The 11,916-nt window shown below is 51.5% G+C and overlaps 2 protein-coding genes across 2 annotated transcripts; both read right to left on the minus strand.

Annotated features, from left to right (window-relative positions):
* Positions 1 to 913: 913 nt before the first annotated feature.
* On the minus strand, positions 914 to 2,300 carry LOC137898763 (transcription factor 15-like). Its single transcript, XM_068742807.1, has 2 exons — positions 1,824 to 2,300; positions 914 to 1,042 (listed from the first exon to the last, which is right to left on the minus strand). Exons 1-2 carry the CDS (start codon positions 2,298 to 2,300, stop codon positions 980 to 982), a joined length of 540 nt encoding a protein of 179 aa, XP_068598908.1. The 3' UTR covers positions 914 to 979.
* A 4,961-nt stretch (positions 2,301 to 7,261) lies between these two features.
* LOC137898122 (transcriptional repressor scratch 1-like) lies at positions 7,262 to 9,728 on the minus strand. Its single transcript, XM_068742117.1, is given in 5 exon segments — positions 7,262 to 7,492; positions 7,494 to 7,624; positions 7,627 to 7,997; positions 7,999 to 8,056; positions 9,566 to 9,728. Coding segments are annotated over 5 exon segments (954 nt in total).
* Between the last annotated feature and the right edge of the window lie 2,188 nt (positions 9,729 to 11,916).

Here is an 11,916-nt window from a genome sequence, read left to right on the forward strand (position 1 = left end):
ATTTTTAAACATGAATTATGACTTTCCACCTCAAAATAAGTCTACAAATATTAAATGGTGTTACACAGAAGGGTCATTCATTTGCTGTGTGATTATTAAAACATTCATTCATTATACACAGAGAAGAAACACACGAAAGCCACGTCTGTAAAAATAAATTTAATTTCAGAGTAGATTACAACATAAAATGAAAAACAAACAAAATAGTGCCCTGTGTATATTCACAGTATAGTATATATATACACTACTGCAAGATCAAGTGGTGTGTCCTGTCACATGTCATTTCTAATTTGCTTGTGCGATGTGAAGGCTGATGGTAGTTTGTCTCAGTCGTCTTTATACTGTCAATATCAGGAAGCCATTAATATCCAAACGTCCATCCATGAATGATTGGAATCCATGAAGATGTTATTTCTATAAATAAGTCTCAATCTCCACCTTCATAGATTTAGCTCTAATCTGTTCACATATTGAGGAATTTATTCCTTTGGAAATTACAGCCATCTCAATATTACTCTCTAATTCCATTCTGAGTTCAAATAGCTGCATAAAATCCGTATTCATGGCCTGCAGACTTCCTACTGCTGTAAACATCTATTTTATTCTTGCAGACAGAAGTAAAAACCTCGCTCACGTTTTGTCTTTGCCGCTAAATGAAGACAAACTTTAACTTGTCGACTCAGGTGGAGAGATGAACGCTTCCCGAACGATCAGACTCTTTGTTCCGTCTTTCATCAGAGTGGAACGAACACCGTCCGGACCAGATCGCAGCGTTCCACTCGGATGCGACCACTTTCACGAGTCTCCCCTGTGAGGGTTAGGGTAGAACCTGAATGGAAAGATGCTCTCATTTCATACCGAGTGATCAAGGAGCCAAAAGTCAAGAGTAGTCCAAAGAAACAACTGCTGTGGTGCTGGGATGCCTCCACGCTCCAGGAACGGTGAGTGGAGCTCCGCTCTGCTCCGAGGAGATCCGATCTCACCGTCGACTTAGTCTGACGCCGCTTCCATGCGTCTTCGCACAATCCCGTTTGTCTTTGACCTGCGAGCAGAAACAAAGTGACAAACAGTCAGAATATTCAACAGCAAGTCGGTCCAGGATGAAGACGGGGTCTCCTTAAAAGGATATCTCCACGCGCGGAACGATACGGCCTCTATAAATAAACTAGACCCCAGACGACGAGATGCTTGCTACTTCACTGGGGTGCGTGCAGCTCATTTTGGGATCTGAATGAATCCCTCGTTTCGGTGTGAAAGTCCAGTAAAGCAGACCCCACCCATTAATGAAAGCAGGATCGGCCAGTTATTTATACAATCAAATGTATTCATCCTAATCTGGAATAAAACTCACAAATAAAAAAACCTCTTCTGTCAAATATGATTAAACACAAAAGCTAAGGCTGAACGACTGCTTGAAACCGGTTTGATTGATTTTCTTCCCCTTTCCCCCCAACTTGTCTTTCAGGTATTATTATTATAATATTAGGTATATATTGTGTTTTATCTTTAATCCAAAGCCGTTTAGTTTGTGTTGAAACAGTCCAGCTCAACCTTTTGCAACCCGCCTCTGCTTCCCCTCTCGCTGTGCACTTCGGATCGCTTGCGCAGGCCGTGACAGACGCGATGGAAAACAAACTTTACGCGCCGTGAAACAGAGGAACTTCGTGGAATTAGAATCAAATATAAATCTACAGGCGTCTCGAGTTCGGCTGTGCCAAAGGGAAAGCAGGTCTACGGCGCGTTTTCGGGCGATGCGCGCCGCGCCTGCGCTGCTTTTACGCAGAGGCTCTGGGGTGCAGGTGGAGCTTTCCATTGATTCTCACCCCTTTCCTTTGGTTGCTGAGGCAGAACGTGCAGATCGCCCGCGGCTGCTTTCCTTCTCCGCTCCTCTTCGCGTCCTTGTAGACGCCGCTGAAGCACGGCTGGCCGTCCTCCCTCCCGTCCGCGACCACCAACACGTTGGCCAAGTGCGCGATGTAGCTGGACGCGAGGCGCAGCGTCTCGATCTTGGACAGCTTTCTGTCCACCGGCTCCGTCGGGATGAGCGTCCGCAGCGCCGTGAAGGCCGTGTTAACGTTCTGCGTCCGGTATCGCTCCCTGGCGTTGGCGGTGTTCCGCTGGCGCACCACGCCCCCGGTCTCCAGCCGGTAACCGTCCCCCGGAGTCCCGCAGCAGCCGTAGCCCTGGTCGGTGCTGCCGTCGCTCTCGCTGCGGTTGCCCTCCTCGTCGTCGGACATCAGCGTCAGGTCGTAGGTGAAAGGATGCGTCGCCACCGGCCTCCGCATCGTGAAGGCCATCATCCGTGATCCACGAGGGGAAAGGCAAATCCCGCGCGTTCACGTAGGAAACGGCTGCATGCGCGAACGCGCTGTGCGTAAAAGTCGCTCCAAGTCCAGATCCCCAGTTGGGTAGTCGGTGTGATCTGTTCATACTGGGAGGGCTCTTATAAGCTACAGCAGCCCTTCAGCTGTGAGGAGGGGCGGAGCGTCACTCCAAAAGGTCTTGTCCTAAAAGTTGCGTGCGTCGGCTGAATATGGCACCGAACAGAAAGCCGGGTTACCTTCAGGAACATGACGACAGACTGGAGCCGATCGGACGCTGTCCATTAATTCTCTGAATGATCCGAGGAGAAGATTAAAACAAAAAGGCAGCCCCGTCTCTGTTTTCATTCAACTGTCCGATTGACTTGATTTTATTGCGTCAAGTGGTACTATATTATTTATAGTACGGTGGCGCAGTGGTAAGCGCTGTTGCCTCACAGCAAGAAGGTCGCAGGTTTGAATCCGACTTGCGGCCTTTCTGTGAGGAGTTTGCCGTGTTCGCCCCGTGTTCTGCGTGGGTTCTCTCCGGGTTCTCCGGCTTTCTTCCACCACCAAAAACACACAAATTAGGTAAATTGGTTCCACTAAATTTCCCATAGGTGTGACTGATTGTCTGTCTGTGTGTGTGGCCCTGCGATGAGCTGGCGGCTTGTCCAGGGTGTACCCCGCCTCTCTCCCGTCGACCTCTGGGCTAGGCTCCAGCACGACCCGTTAACGGGCAAAGCGGTTCGGAAGATGTATAAAACTATATCAGTTGAATCTGGAGTCACTGGTTTAGCCATCCTGCGGCCTGTAGCGGGTCAGACGGATTCCATCGAGGATCCGGAAATCCTGGCAGAGTACGTCTCCGTCTGTGAGGAAGATGAAGCTTGGACCATCCTAAAGGACGAAGATACCGAGCTGTCCTCAGAGTCCACTAAGACCGGGTTCCAGAAGAAGTCCTGGATCATTCTAGAGGCCGTTCCAGTCATCTGCCTAGAAAACGTCTGGTATAGGATCTGAAGACGAGCGGTTCTGCAGGTAAACCAGGAATAATCCAGAACTGGAGGAATCCTTTAGGAATTGGCCAAGATTCCTCCCAGGAGCTGGAGATCATTTAGAGACTGCAGACCAGTTACGAGTTTCTGAAACGGGCTACGGTGTGAGAGTTTTGGAAGCCATCAGTGACATATGGCGCCCGACGGCTTTGGCCACTTGTGGCCTGGATCCACGTGGATCTCATGCAGGTCGGGACTCGGGAATTTCCTCTCAGCGCTCCGATCTTTTTTCAAAAGCCCTTCAATCGAGTCGGGGCTTCTCCGCCTTTTCTAAAAGAAGTTTGACACTCGGTTTTACGCACAGCTAACAGCAGACGGGTTTGTAAAGGAAGCGTAATCTCTGCCCCGGAATAGATTACGTCACCAGATTAGGGAGCTGCAGTCGATCCACGGCGGCAGCGTCAGGCCTCACCTGTTCGGCATCACGTTTCCTTCGCTGTTGTAGATCAGTCATATAGAACTCAAATGCAAATGGCACATTTCCTACGCCATTGAATGCAGCACTTATTTGGACTCCTGCAGGGCCCGGAGAACAACGGCTGGCGGCGTGGCCTCCTTTATTAAGCGTCTTTCCACGGAGGTTATCCGTTCATGCGTGTCAGCGGCATCGTGTCCCCGGTGGTCCTACGGTGTCTCGGTTTGTCTAATGGGTTAAGTGCGGTGGGTAAATAAACACTCAGCAGATGCTGGAGGTGATGGAGCCTGAACTTTCTCTGCAGAGCGCAAAGCAAATGGCTTCCAGATTGATGGCCGGCGGAGGGAGGGAGAGCGCGTCATCAAACGGCGTGTTTTTACAAACACATCAAACCGGGGGGCCCCCAGCGGCCCCTGCCCCCCCCCCCCCCCGGCTCAGCTGCACCAACAATGGCGACCTGGTTCCACTCATAAAGCGGGACACCATGGGGTTTTACCACGCGCAGCCAGCCAGCAACACGACCCCGCCGCTCCAGAAAGCGCTCCGCAGTTTGAACCGTAAATACTTTAACCCCCCCCCCCCGCAACCCTCCAGCCCCTGCATCCATTCTGAAGGAATGCCTGTTTAGGGTGACTCAAGCGCTAATGACGTGTGTGGAGGGGAGGGATACGCGTCAGAGAGGAGGCGACTCGGCTTGATGGAAGATGGAGGAACCATCCGATCCAAGGATGGCAAAGAAAGCGGAAGGCCGGGGACGTTTTGTTTCGACGTACGACGTAGATAAATAATAAAGACGTTGACAGACACACAAAGATGGCGATGGAAAACTAAATCGCAGACGTCAGCCGGTCCTGCAGTGAAGCGGCGAGACGATGAGTCGCGTCCGCCGACCGCTGGCAGAGACGGCGCTCAGATAAGTTGACTCATCAGAAACAGCTGCACCCGAGAGAAACGGCTCCTCCTTCCCGGCCAGCTGCTGCAGAGGCCCCGAAGGAGCCACGTCGTCGTGTGCAGCGGCGGGAGGAGGCTGTTCGGGTTAGCGCACATCCTTCTGCCGAGGTCCAACCGTCCAACCGGAGGCCGGCGCTAACCGCTTAGAATGTCCCTTTTGCTAACAAGCTAAATCCTAATGATCTGTTTGAGAAGAATCGTTTTTTTCCACCAATGTTCGACGAAAGTAATCCGGTAAACTTTTGCTTTACTCCCGCGAGACCACGTGGGAGTAAAACCAGTTGGTTTATTCCGTTAGATCCCCAGTGAACCCGAAACAAGATGGATGAAGGTTCCCCGGTTCTGACATCTCCATCTCCTGTGGTTCTCCAGAGCCCCCGAACGGTAGCAGCGGTATTATCTTTCACCCGACCCTCCCTGTGACCTCAGATAAGATCTCATTTGCCCATCCTCCTACTGTCCCACCACACTCTTCCGCTACCCCCCCCCCCCCCCCCCCCCACAGATCATCTTTCACTTTTGACAGCCTGACTAACCGAGACAGGTGGGGTGATGTGTCAGGAGAAATTCCACAAATAGGTCGCTTGTCTCGCTCCTTTTGAAGCGTCTCCCTGGGATTCACCGTCGGAGATCGACCCCCATTCCCCATTCCCGAACGGGAACGTTAGACTTATACAGGCGACTTGTTCTTCGGAGCCTCTAAAGCTCACGCCGGACATCTATGGGAGCGACTTCTAAAAGCAGCAGGTGTGTCTTCATCCTGAGGCTGATGGGTCGACATCTCCGACGGACCTGCAAAGGCCCACGGATAGACAGAGCAGCAAGTCACGCCTCGATACAGGAAGTCGACTCACACGCAACGAGTCATCCGGAGAAGCCCACCGTCCATCGGACCGGGCTGGACGTTGCTCCGGCTCACGTCTGTCGGCTTCCTCCAGGGTCACCTGGGACCTCGCGCGAAGGTCGGCGAACTTTGTCGCATCGGAGGAATCCATAAAACCCCGCGTGACACGATGTTACAGACAATAAAGCGGGCTATAAAGCACTCTTCCGTTTTGGCCCAGAGGTCATTCTGCCTGCTCGGGACACGGCGCTCACATCCTGCGTGCTGATTGGTGCTCGGGGTCGTCCCGCCATGCTGCCGTGCTCCTTTGTCTCTGGTGGAAGTCTCGTGATTGCGCGCAGGAGCAGTTGATTGTCGTTGCCACGGCTACGTCGCTTCCGAGCGCAAGCAAGAGACGAGTCCAGTGAGCAGCATATTTAGTTGATCACAATTCTCTATTACTGCTAGGATACCGCATCTGGGCCCAGATGTGTTTATATGAAGCAAAATGACAATGATGAAGCTTCCTGTGACCCTGAGTGAGGAGGAAAATGTCTGAATTTGCATTTCTGCCTTAAATTCACGACACAAAACAGAAGATACACAAACATGTGCACAGAAACACAGTTTTGATTTGAACACATCGAAAATAGCCCCATCCAGGCCGCGGTCTACTGAGACGCATTCTTCAGCTTCCCATGGGGGGGTCTGTGGCAGGGGGCCACCAAGAGCTCAGCGCTTGTCTGGTCTGGAGCAGCAGCCCAGTTCTCATGACACCTGACCCGGAGCACATCCTGTGGTCGGGCCGCGGCGCGGCGCCGTGATGGGCCGGGGTCTCCTAGCATGGGTGTCGCTGCTGAAACGCCCTGCTGTGGATTCTCGTCTTTAAAGTGTGTCTCCTGACTGGCTCCTGCACTGGGGAGGGTAATGTGGTGTTTATATGGTTGCCCCCTCTGCTGGTCGGGAGGGGGCACTGCACCTGTGGTAATGTTTGATTGATCCAACATTGATTCTCGTTTCCAGATTCCGGGTGAATCATCTGAAGGTCGTGGGGCCACAAAAGCCAGATTGAGCCTGTTAATCCGGTTTCTTGACCTCAGATCTGTCACGTGATAGGGGGGGGGAAGAACCGAGTGAAGTTTTATCTCACTTTAGTCAGTTAAAATCATATATTCATCTTTTATAAGTGAGCGGACATTCAAACACGACCCGCAATAATTAGGAGCAGTTTTATTGTCGTCACCAAATCGATCAGACAGAGAAATATAGCTGGTCAGAATATGTTTTGGCTTTTGTTTTCAACAAGTTCCAATTCATAATTAAATCCACGTCAAGTTAGTCAATAATAAATAAATAAATACATAAATAATCTTTGAAATTTGGCAAATAAAATAGTTAAATAAACTCATAAATACAGGATTTAAAAAAAATAGGAAACATCTGAGGTAAATATAAGAGCTAGTTTCGCTTATAAAATAACACTGGCATGAAAATTATTGCAATTCAATTGATAAAAAAACCCACCCCAATATAAATGTTTTTCACATCCATCATCACCGCTGAAATTTTTATGAATTTCACACAGGATTCCTGAATAATTGAGTTATTGCTTTTCAAAAGGCGGATTACGACGCATGCAGTGACGAGCCTGAGAAATGAAGCGGCGAGCGTTTCTCCGACTGTTTGGACCGCTAAAAAGTTTCCAAGTGGGAAGTCAGCCGTCGGCGCCGCAGTCGTCCTCGGCTGCGAACCCTTTGAAGCAGGCCGACTCGTAGTGCTTGTTCAGGTAGGACTTGAGGGCGAAGCTCTTGTGGCAGCGTTTGCAGGAATAGTGTTTGAAGGAGGAGTGCGTCTGCATGTGGGCGCGCAGGTTGGAGCGGTCGGCGAAGGCCTTCCCGCAGTGGGCGCAGGCGAACGGCTTCTCCCCCGTGTGCGACCTCATGTTGGCCCTGCAGGAGCCAGGGCCGGCTGAACGCCTTGCCGCACACCCCGCACTCGTGCTTCAGGTCGTGGGTCAGCATGTGCATGGCCAGCGCCGGCATGGACACGTACGCTTTGTGGCAGGTGGGGCACTTCTGGCCTGCTGGCTGTCCAGGCTGCGGTGAGTCTGCTTGTGTCGGCTCAGATTGGAGGACGTGGCGTAAGACTTGCCGCACTCGCCGCAAGCATGGCGCCCTTTGGCTTTCTCTTTGGCGGGGCTGCAGTCTGCTGAGCCCGCACCCTCGCTGCTGTCTGATTGGCTGCCTCCCTTGCGGGGGCGTCTCTGCTCGGGTCTCCGGCGGGAGCGTCCATCCGATATGAGGAAGCCGTTGATGGCACACGCCTCCAACTCGGGGCCGCTACCGTCCGACTCGGTTGTGGCGCTGGAAACGGGGCTGTCGGGATGCTCCATGTCGTGGTCGGAGAACTCCTCTCCAACGCTGCCGCCCGGGGAGTACGGGGGCCCCGAGGAGAAGCCTGGTCTGCTCGTGACCCGCCTCCGAGGGGATGATGTAATCCTGGATGTAGCCTGGAGGAGGGAAAAGCCATTTAGCAGAGTCGGAAACATCTTGACGATCTCAGTAACCCCTGAAGAAGGAAGCGCTCTGATCAATGCGAACCCTCTACAGGAAGCTATTTGTCAGCGCCAACTTCAGCAAGCTTCGCCTATTAAATATTAACGAGCGTGCAGTTTTGTGGGGATCAATACGGCTCCAACAAGTGCTGCCATAAGAAGAAGAATCCGATCGGCACAAAGTGCTGACACGAAGCGCCGGTTTGGCTCCGGATCGATCCACCTGTCGCTGCCTCCCAGCGGCGGCAACGCCCCCGAATCGGTGGGGGGGGGGGGGGGGGAGTGGGGAGGGGGCGGTGACCAAAACAGCAGTGAAATCCCTTCAATCACTAAATCATTTTAATCAGATCATTCCCCATCTGCGCCGTTTTTCAGAGGGGAAGATTGAATGACAGGTGGGGGGCTGCGATTTGGCAAAGAGGGAGGGTGTGTGTTCGGGTGGGGGAGACTGCTGTCTGATCTTGACGGGAGTCAATGGTATATTGAGCCCCCCCCACCCCACCCACACACCCACTGGCACACAAAGGGAAGCAGACAGCTGGCATCCTAAATCTGGGAGACAAAACGATTCAAGTCGAACACAAGATCTGTGATGCTGCTGCTCTGCTGGTGGTGGATGGTGCGTGGGGGGGGGGGGGGGGGGCAATCCACTCAAAGCATTTCTGTGGATGTCTCTTAAAGCCACACACACACCACATCGCTTGCATGGCGGGGGCTGATCTCGCATCCTGCCTCCCTGCCCGATGAATCTACTCGCCGCTGAGGCGCTGCTCATGTTGCACTTTATTGAATTACCTGCAGCACTCTGCGTTTCCAGTCAATAGCCATCCTCTAACCCCCCCCCCCCCCCCCCCGTCCCATCACCTCGCACTGCTCCACATATGGATTGTGTTGCTGCAACCCTACTCCCTGTGGCTATCTAACATCCTGCAGGATCAGATGAAGAGATGACGGGCGGGGGGGGGGGGGGGGGGGGGGGGGGGGGGGGGGGGGGGAATAGGAGGAGAGACTCAAGGACGACTGCACATCTAAGGACGACACGGTCCCATGCGGCGATCTGCTTCCCCCCCTTCCGTTGGGTCGGACTCGACAAAGGCTTGCGTCAGATTTTGAGGCTGAGTCGGAGCTCATCGTTCAGAACACAACAGCATTAACGCCGAAGGTCGGAGCATTAAGCCGATTGAGCCGACGTGACCTGAATCCCATTCAGCATCCGTCGAGTTACAAGACAAAAAGTCCTGCTTGATGCGAGAGGGGGGGGACGAGCGACGCCTGCATTGTGGGGGGGTTCCCGGGAGCAAATAGGAAGCGGAGACAACAAGATGAACGCCGCCACCTGAAGTCCTGCCGGTTATTCTTCTGATTTTCACGCTTCGGGCAGGATCAGTCCCCAAAGAGGACGTTTGAAGCTCCCATGACAGAAAACGCACCAAAGAAAGTTGGAAAAGCAAGATGTCAACTCACCATTTTCACTCAGACGCACCGCTAAGTTGGTGGCGGACTCTGTGATGGCATGTGTCACAGTGTAGGAGTCGTCCCAGTGCTGCTGCTGCTGCTGATGATGATGATGATGATGGTAGTAGAGATCGTGAACCTTCGGCTGCTTCACCAAAAAGGAGCGTGGCATCTTCTTTTGTTTTTTCCCCTGATGCAAAACGGATGCTAGAGCTTCATAGAAAAAGAAGGCGAGCCGGCCGGTGATAAAAGAAGAAAAGAGTCGAGACGCGTTGGGTTTCCAGGCGGCCTTCTTCAACAGGCCCAACAACAAATACAAGAAACAAACAACAACAACAACCTGGAGATGGATTGAAGCCGAAGAGAAAAGAGAAAGAGAGAGAGAGTGGAAGTAGCAGCAAGAAAGCAGGAGAGGAGGACAGAAAGTGGCGAAGGAGGAAGAGGAGCGAGGAGAGGGGGGAGCGGCGTCTGGACGAGCTGAGCTCAGCACTACTGCAGCTTTTATATGTGGGACGCGAACCCAAAGATCAGGTGGTGCTTTGGAAGAGGGAGCTGCTTAGCATTAATCCATCAAACATCCCCGGGGACACACATCAAATTACCACGAGCCGTCTGCTCCTCCTGCACACACACACACACACAAACACACACACACACACACCAGTCAAACACACCCCTCCCACGTCCTCCTCCTCCTTTCACCCCTCCATCTCCCCTCTACCGGGGAAGAAGAGCAGACAATAGTGGTGCAGAAGCACGTGGGTGACACTACACACAACATCTTGTCCTCCATTGTCTTACAATGAAGTCGCTAACACAATTTACGCTGCCCCCGCCCCAAACGCACACCCCCTTTTCATTCATCCGCTCATCCTGAACGTGATAAAATGTTTTTCAATCGAGGTTGTCAAAAGAGGAATCTAAGAGCAGATGGAATCTCACCTCACGCATGGCTTACAGGAAGTTGTGTTGTTTGTTTGTGGGATTTTTGTTGTTGATTGTTTGTGTTTCAACAAAACTTTGTGAAGGAATGAGTCCAGGAAATACATAGATCCAGGATCAAGGGCAAGATGTTATTTCATCTATTTCTGGAAATAGTCGATAAGTCGTCGCACTGGAATCTATCCGTGTCTCTGGAGCGGCGTGTATCCGGATAATCTGTTGGATCAAATGATCGAATCATAGCAGCCGATCAGAAATACAAAAGTTAATGCAGTTTAGATTCAATCAATAATAATAGAATTATTATTCACAATAATACATCAAAATGATCAAACCATTGTCTCTACTTTTTTTTTCAAATATAAATAAAATAATTTATACATAAAATACTTTACAGCATGGATATTTGGCTCCTGACACTTCCAAGCCTCGCTGATTGTTTCTTGGCAGTTTAAATATGTGCATCAGCGTTGAGATTAGAGTTCATAGATGATGATAAAATGTCGCGCCTAATTATTCACTTTCAGGAAGATGCATCCGACACGTAAAAGAAGATTCCGTTCGTTTCCCCGACGACATCCTGCCGGATCCGGTTTTCCATGTCGGCTTTATGTCTCTCTGCAGACCCCACAGTCCCTCCGTAAAATTGTATAGCTATCATCTGGATAAAAAGCCCCCCCCCTGTGGTGCCTTCCGGTCAGAAGGGTGGGATCAGATGACCTCTGGCTGTCTGCGGGGGTCAGAAGGTCAAACCCCGGATAGCCGGAGCGATGGATGCACACCGACAGCACGGGTTTTGCCACTAAATTGACCCCTGAATCATTTTGGTGACCAATTAATCTTAAAAAAATGGTACACATCGGGAAGAATGACGGAGCCAACCCGGTCATTGTGTGCGTGATACGGGCCGCGCAGCCTGATTAGACGCGGGGATAAGTAGCGCCGTGGCGACCGCATCCAGACTGTCTGCGTGAGCCTGTTGAGCTGTGATAAGTGAGATCATTTGTGTTAATCACATCCAGTCATTAGAGAGCCATCTGAAAAACAAACGCAGGCCCCATTCACCGAGGCGTCTTTTCAGCACCTCCACAAAAATCTCCCGACTCTGCCATCCGACGACTCGGCAGCTGCACGGCAGTGAAAGGGAGTGATTGTCTCTTCTCCTTTAATCAGCACTTAGCGAGCGGCAGAATGGGACACTTACCCTCTTCGCTCATGCATGTTTTTCCAAAGGTTGATTGTGAGAGCTTGTGATTTATGTTCCAACACATTTCATACTTTTTTTTATCGGGCATGTTTTTTTTGTTTTTGTTTTGCAAATGGTGTGAGGAACGCTCCGCCGAGATCCGCCTTCGCAAACGCTTCTGTGGGAGCAAATAACAAAACACCCCGAGACAATTTGGAAGGTGCTGGTTTGC

The sequence above is a fragment of the Brachionichthys hirsutus genome, chromosome 8 (genome assembly GCF_040956055.1).
Source record: "Brachionichthys hirsutus isolate HB-005 chromosome 8, CSIRO-AGI_Bhir_v1, whole genome shotgun sequence".
Lineage (NCBI taxonomy): Eukaryota > Metazoa > Chordata > Actinopteri > Lophiiformes > Brachionichthyidae > Brachionichthys > Brachionichthys hirsutus.

What these genes read in the sequence shown, in the direction of transcription:
- LOC137898763 (XM_068742807.1), bottom strand. Translation starts at nt 2,300, where the DNA reads ATGATGGCCTTCACGATGCGGAGGCCGGTGGCGACGCATCCTTTCACC. An exon ending in TCAGCAACCAAAGGAAAGGG is followed by an intron (nt 1,043 to 1,823) that starts GTGAGAATCAAT and finishes TTCTGCTCGCAG; the next exon opens with GTCAAAGACAAACGGGATTG.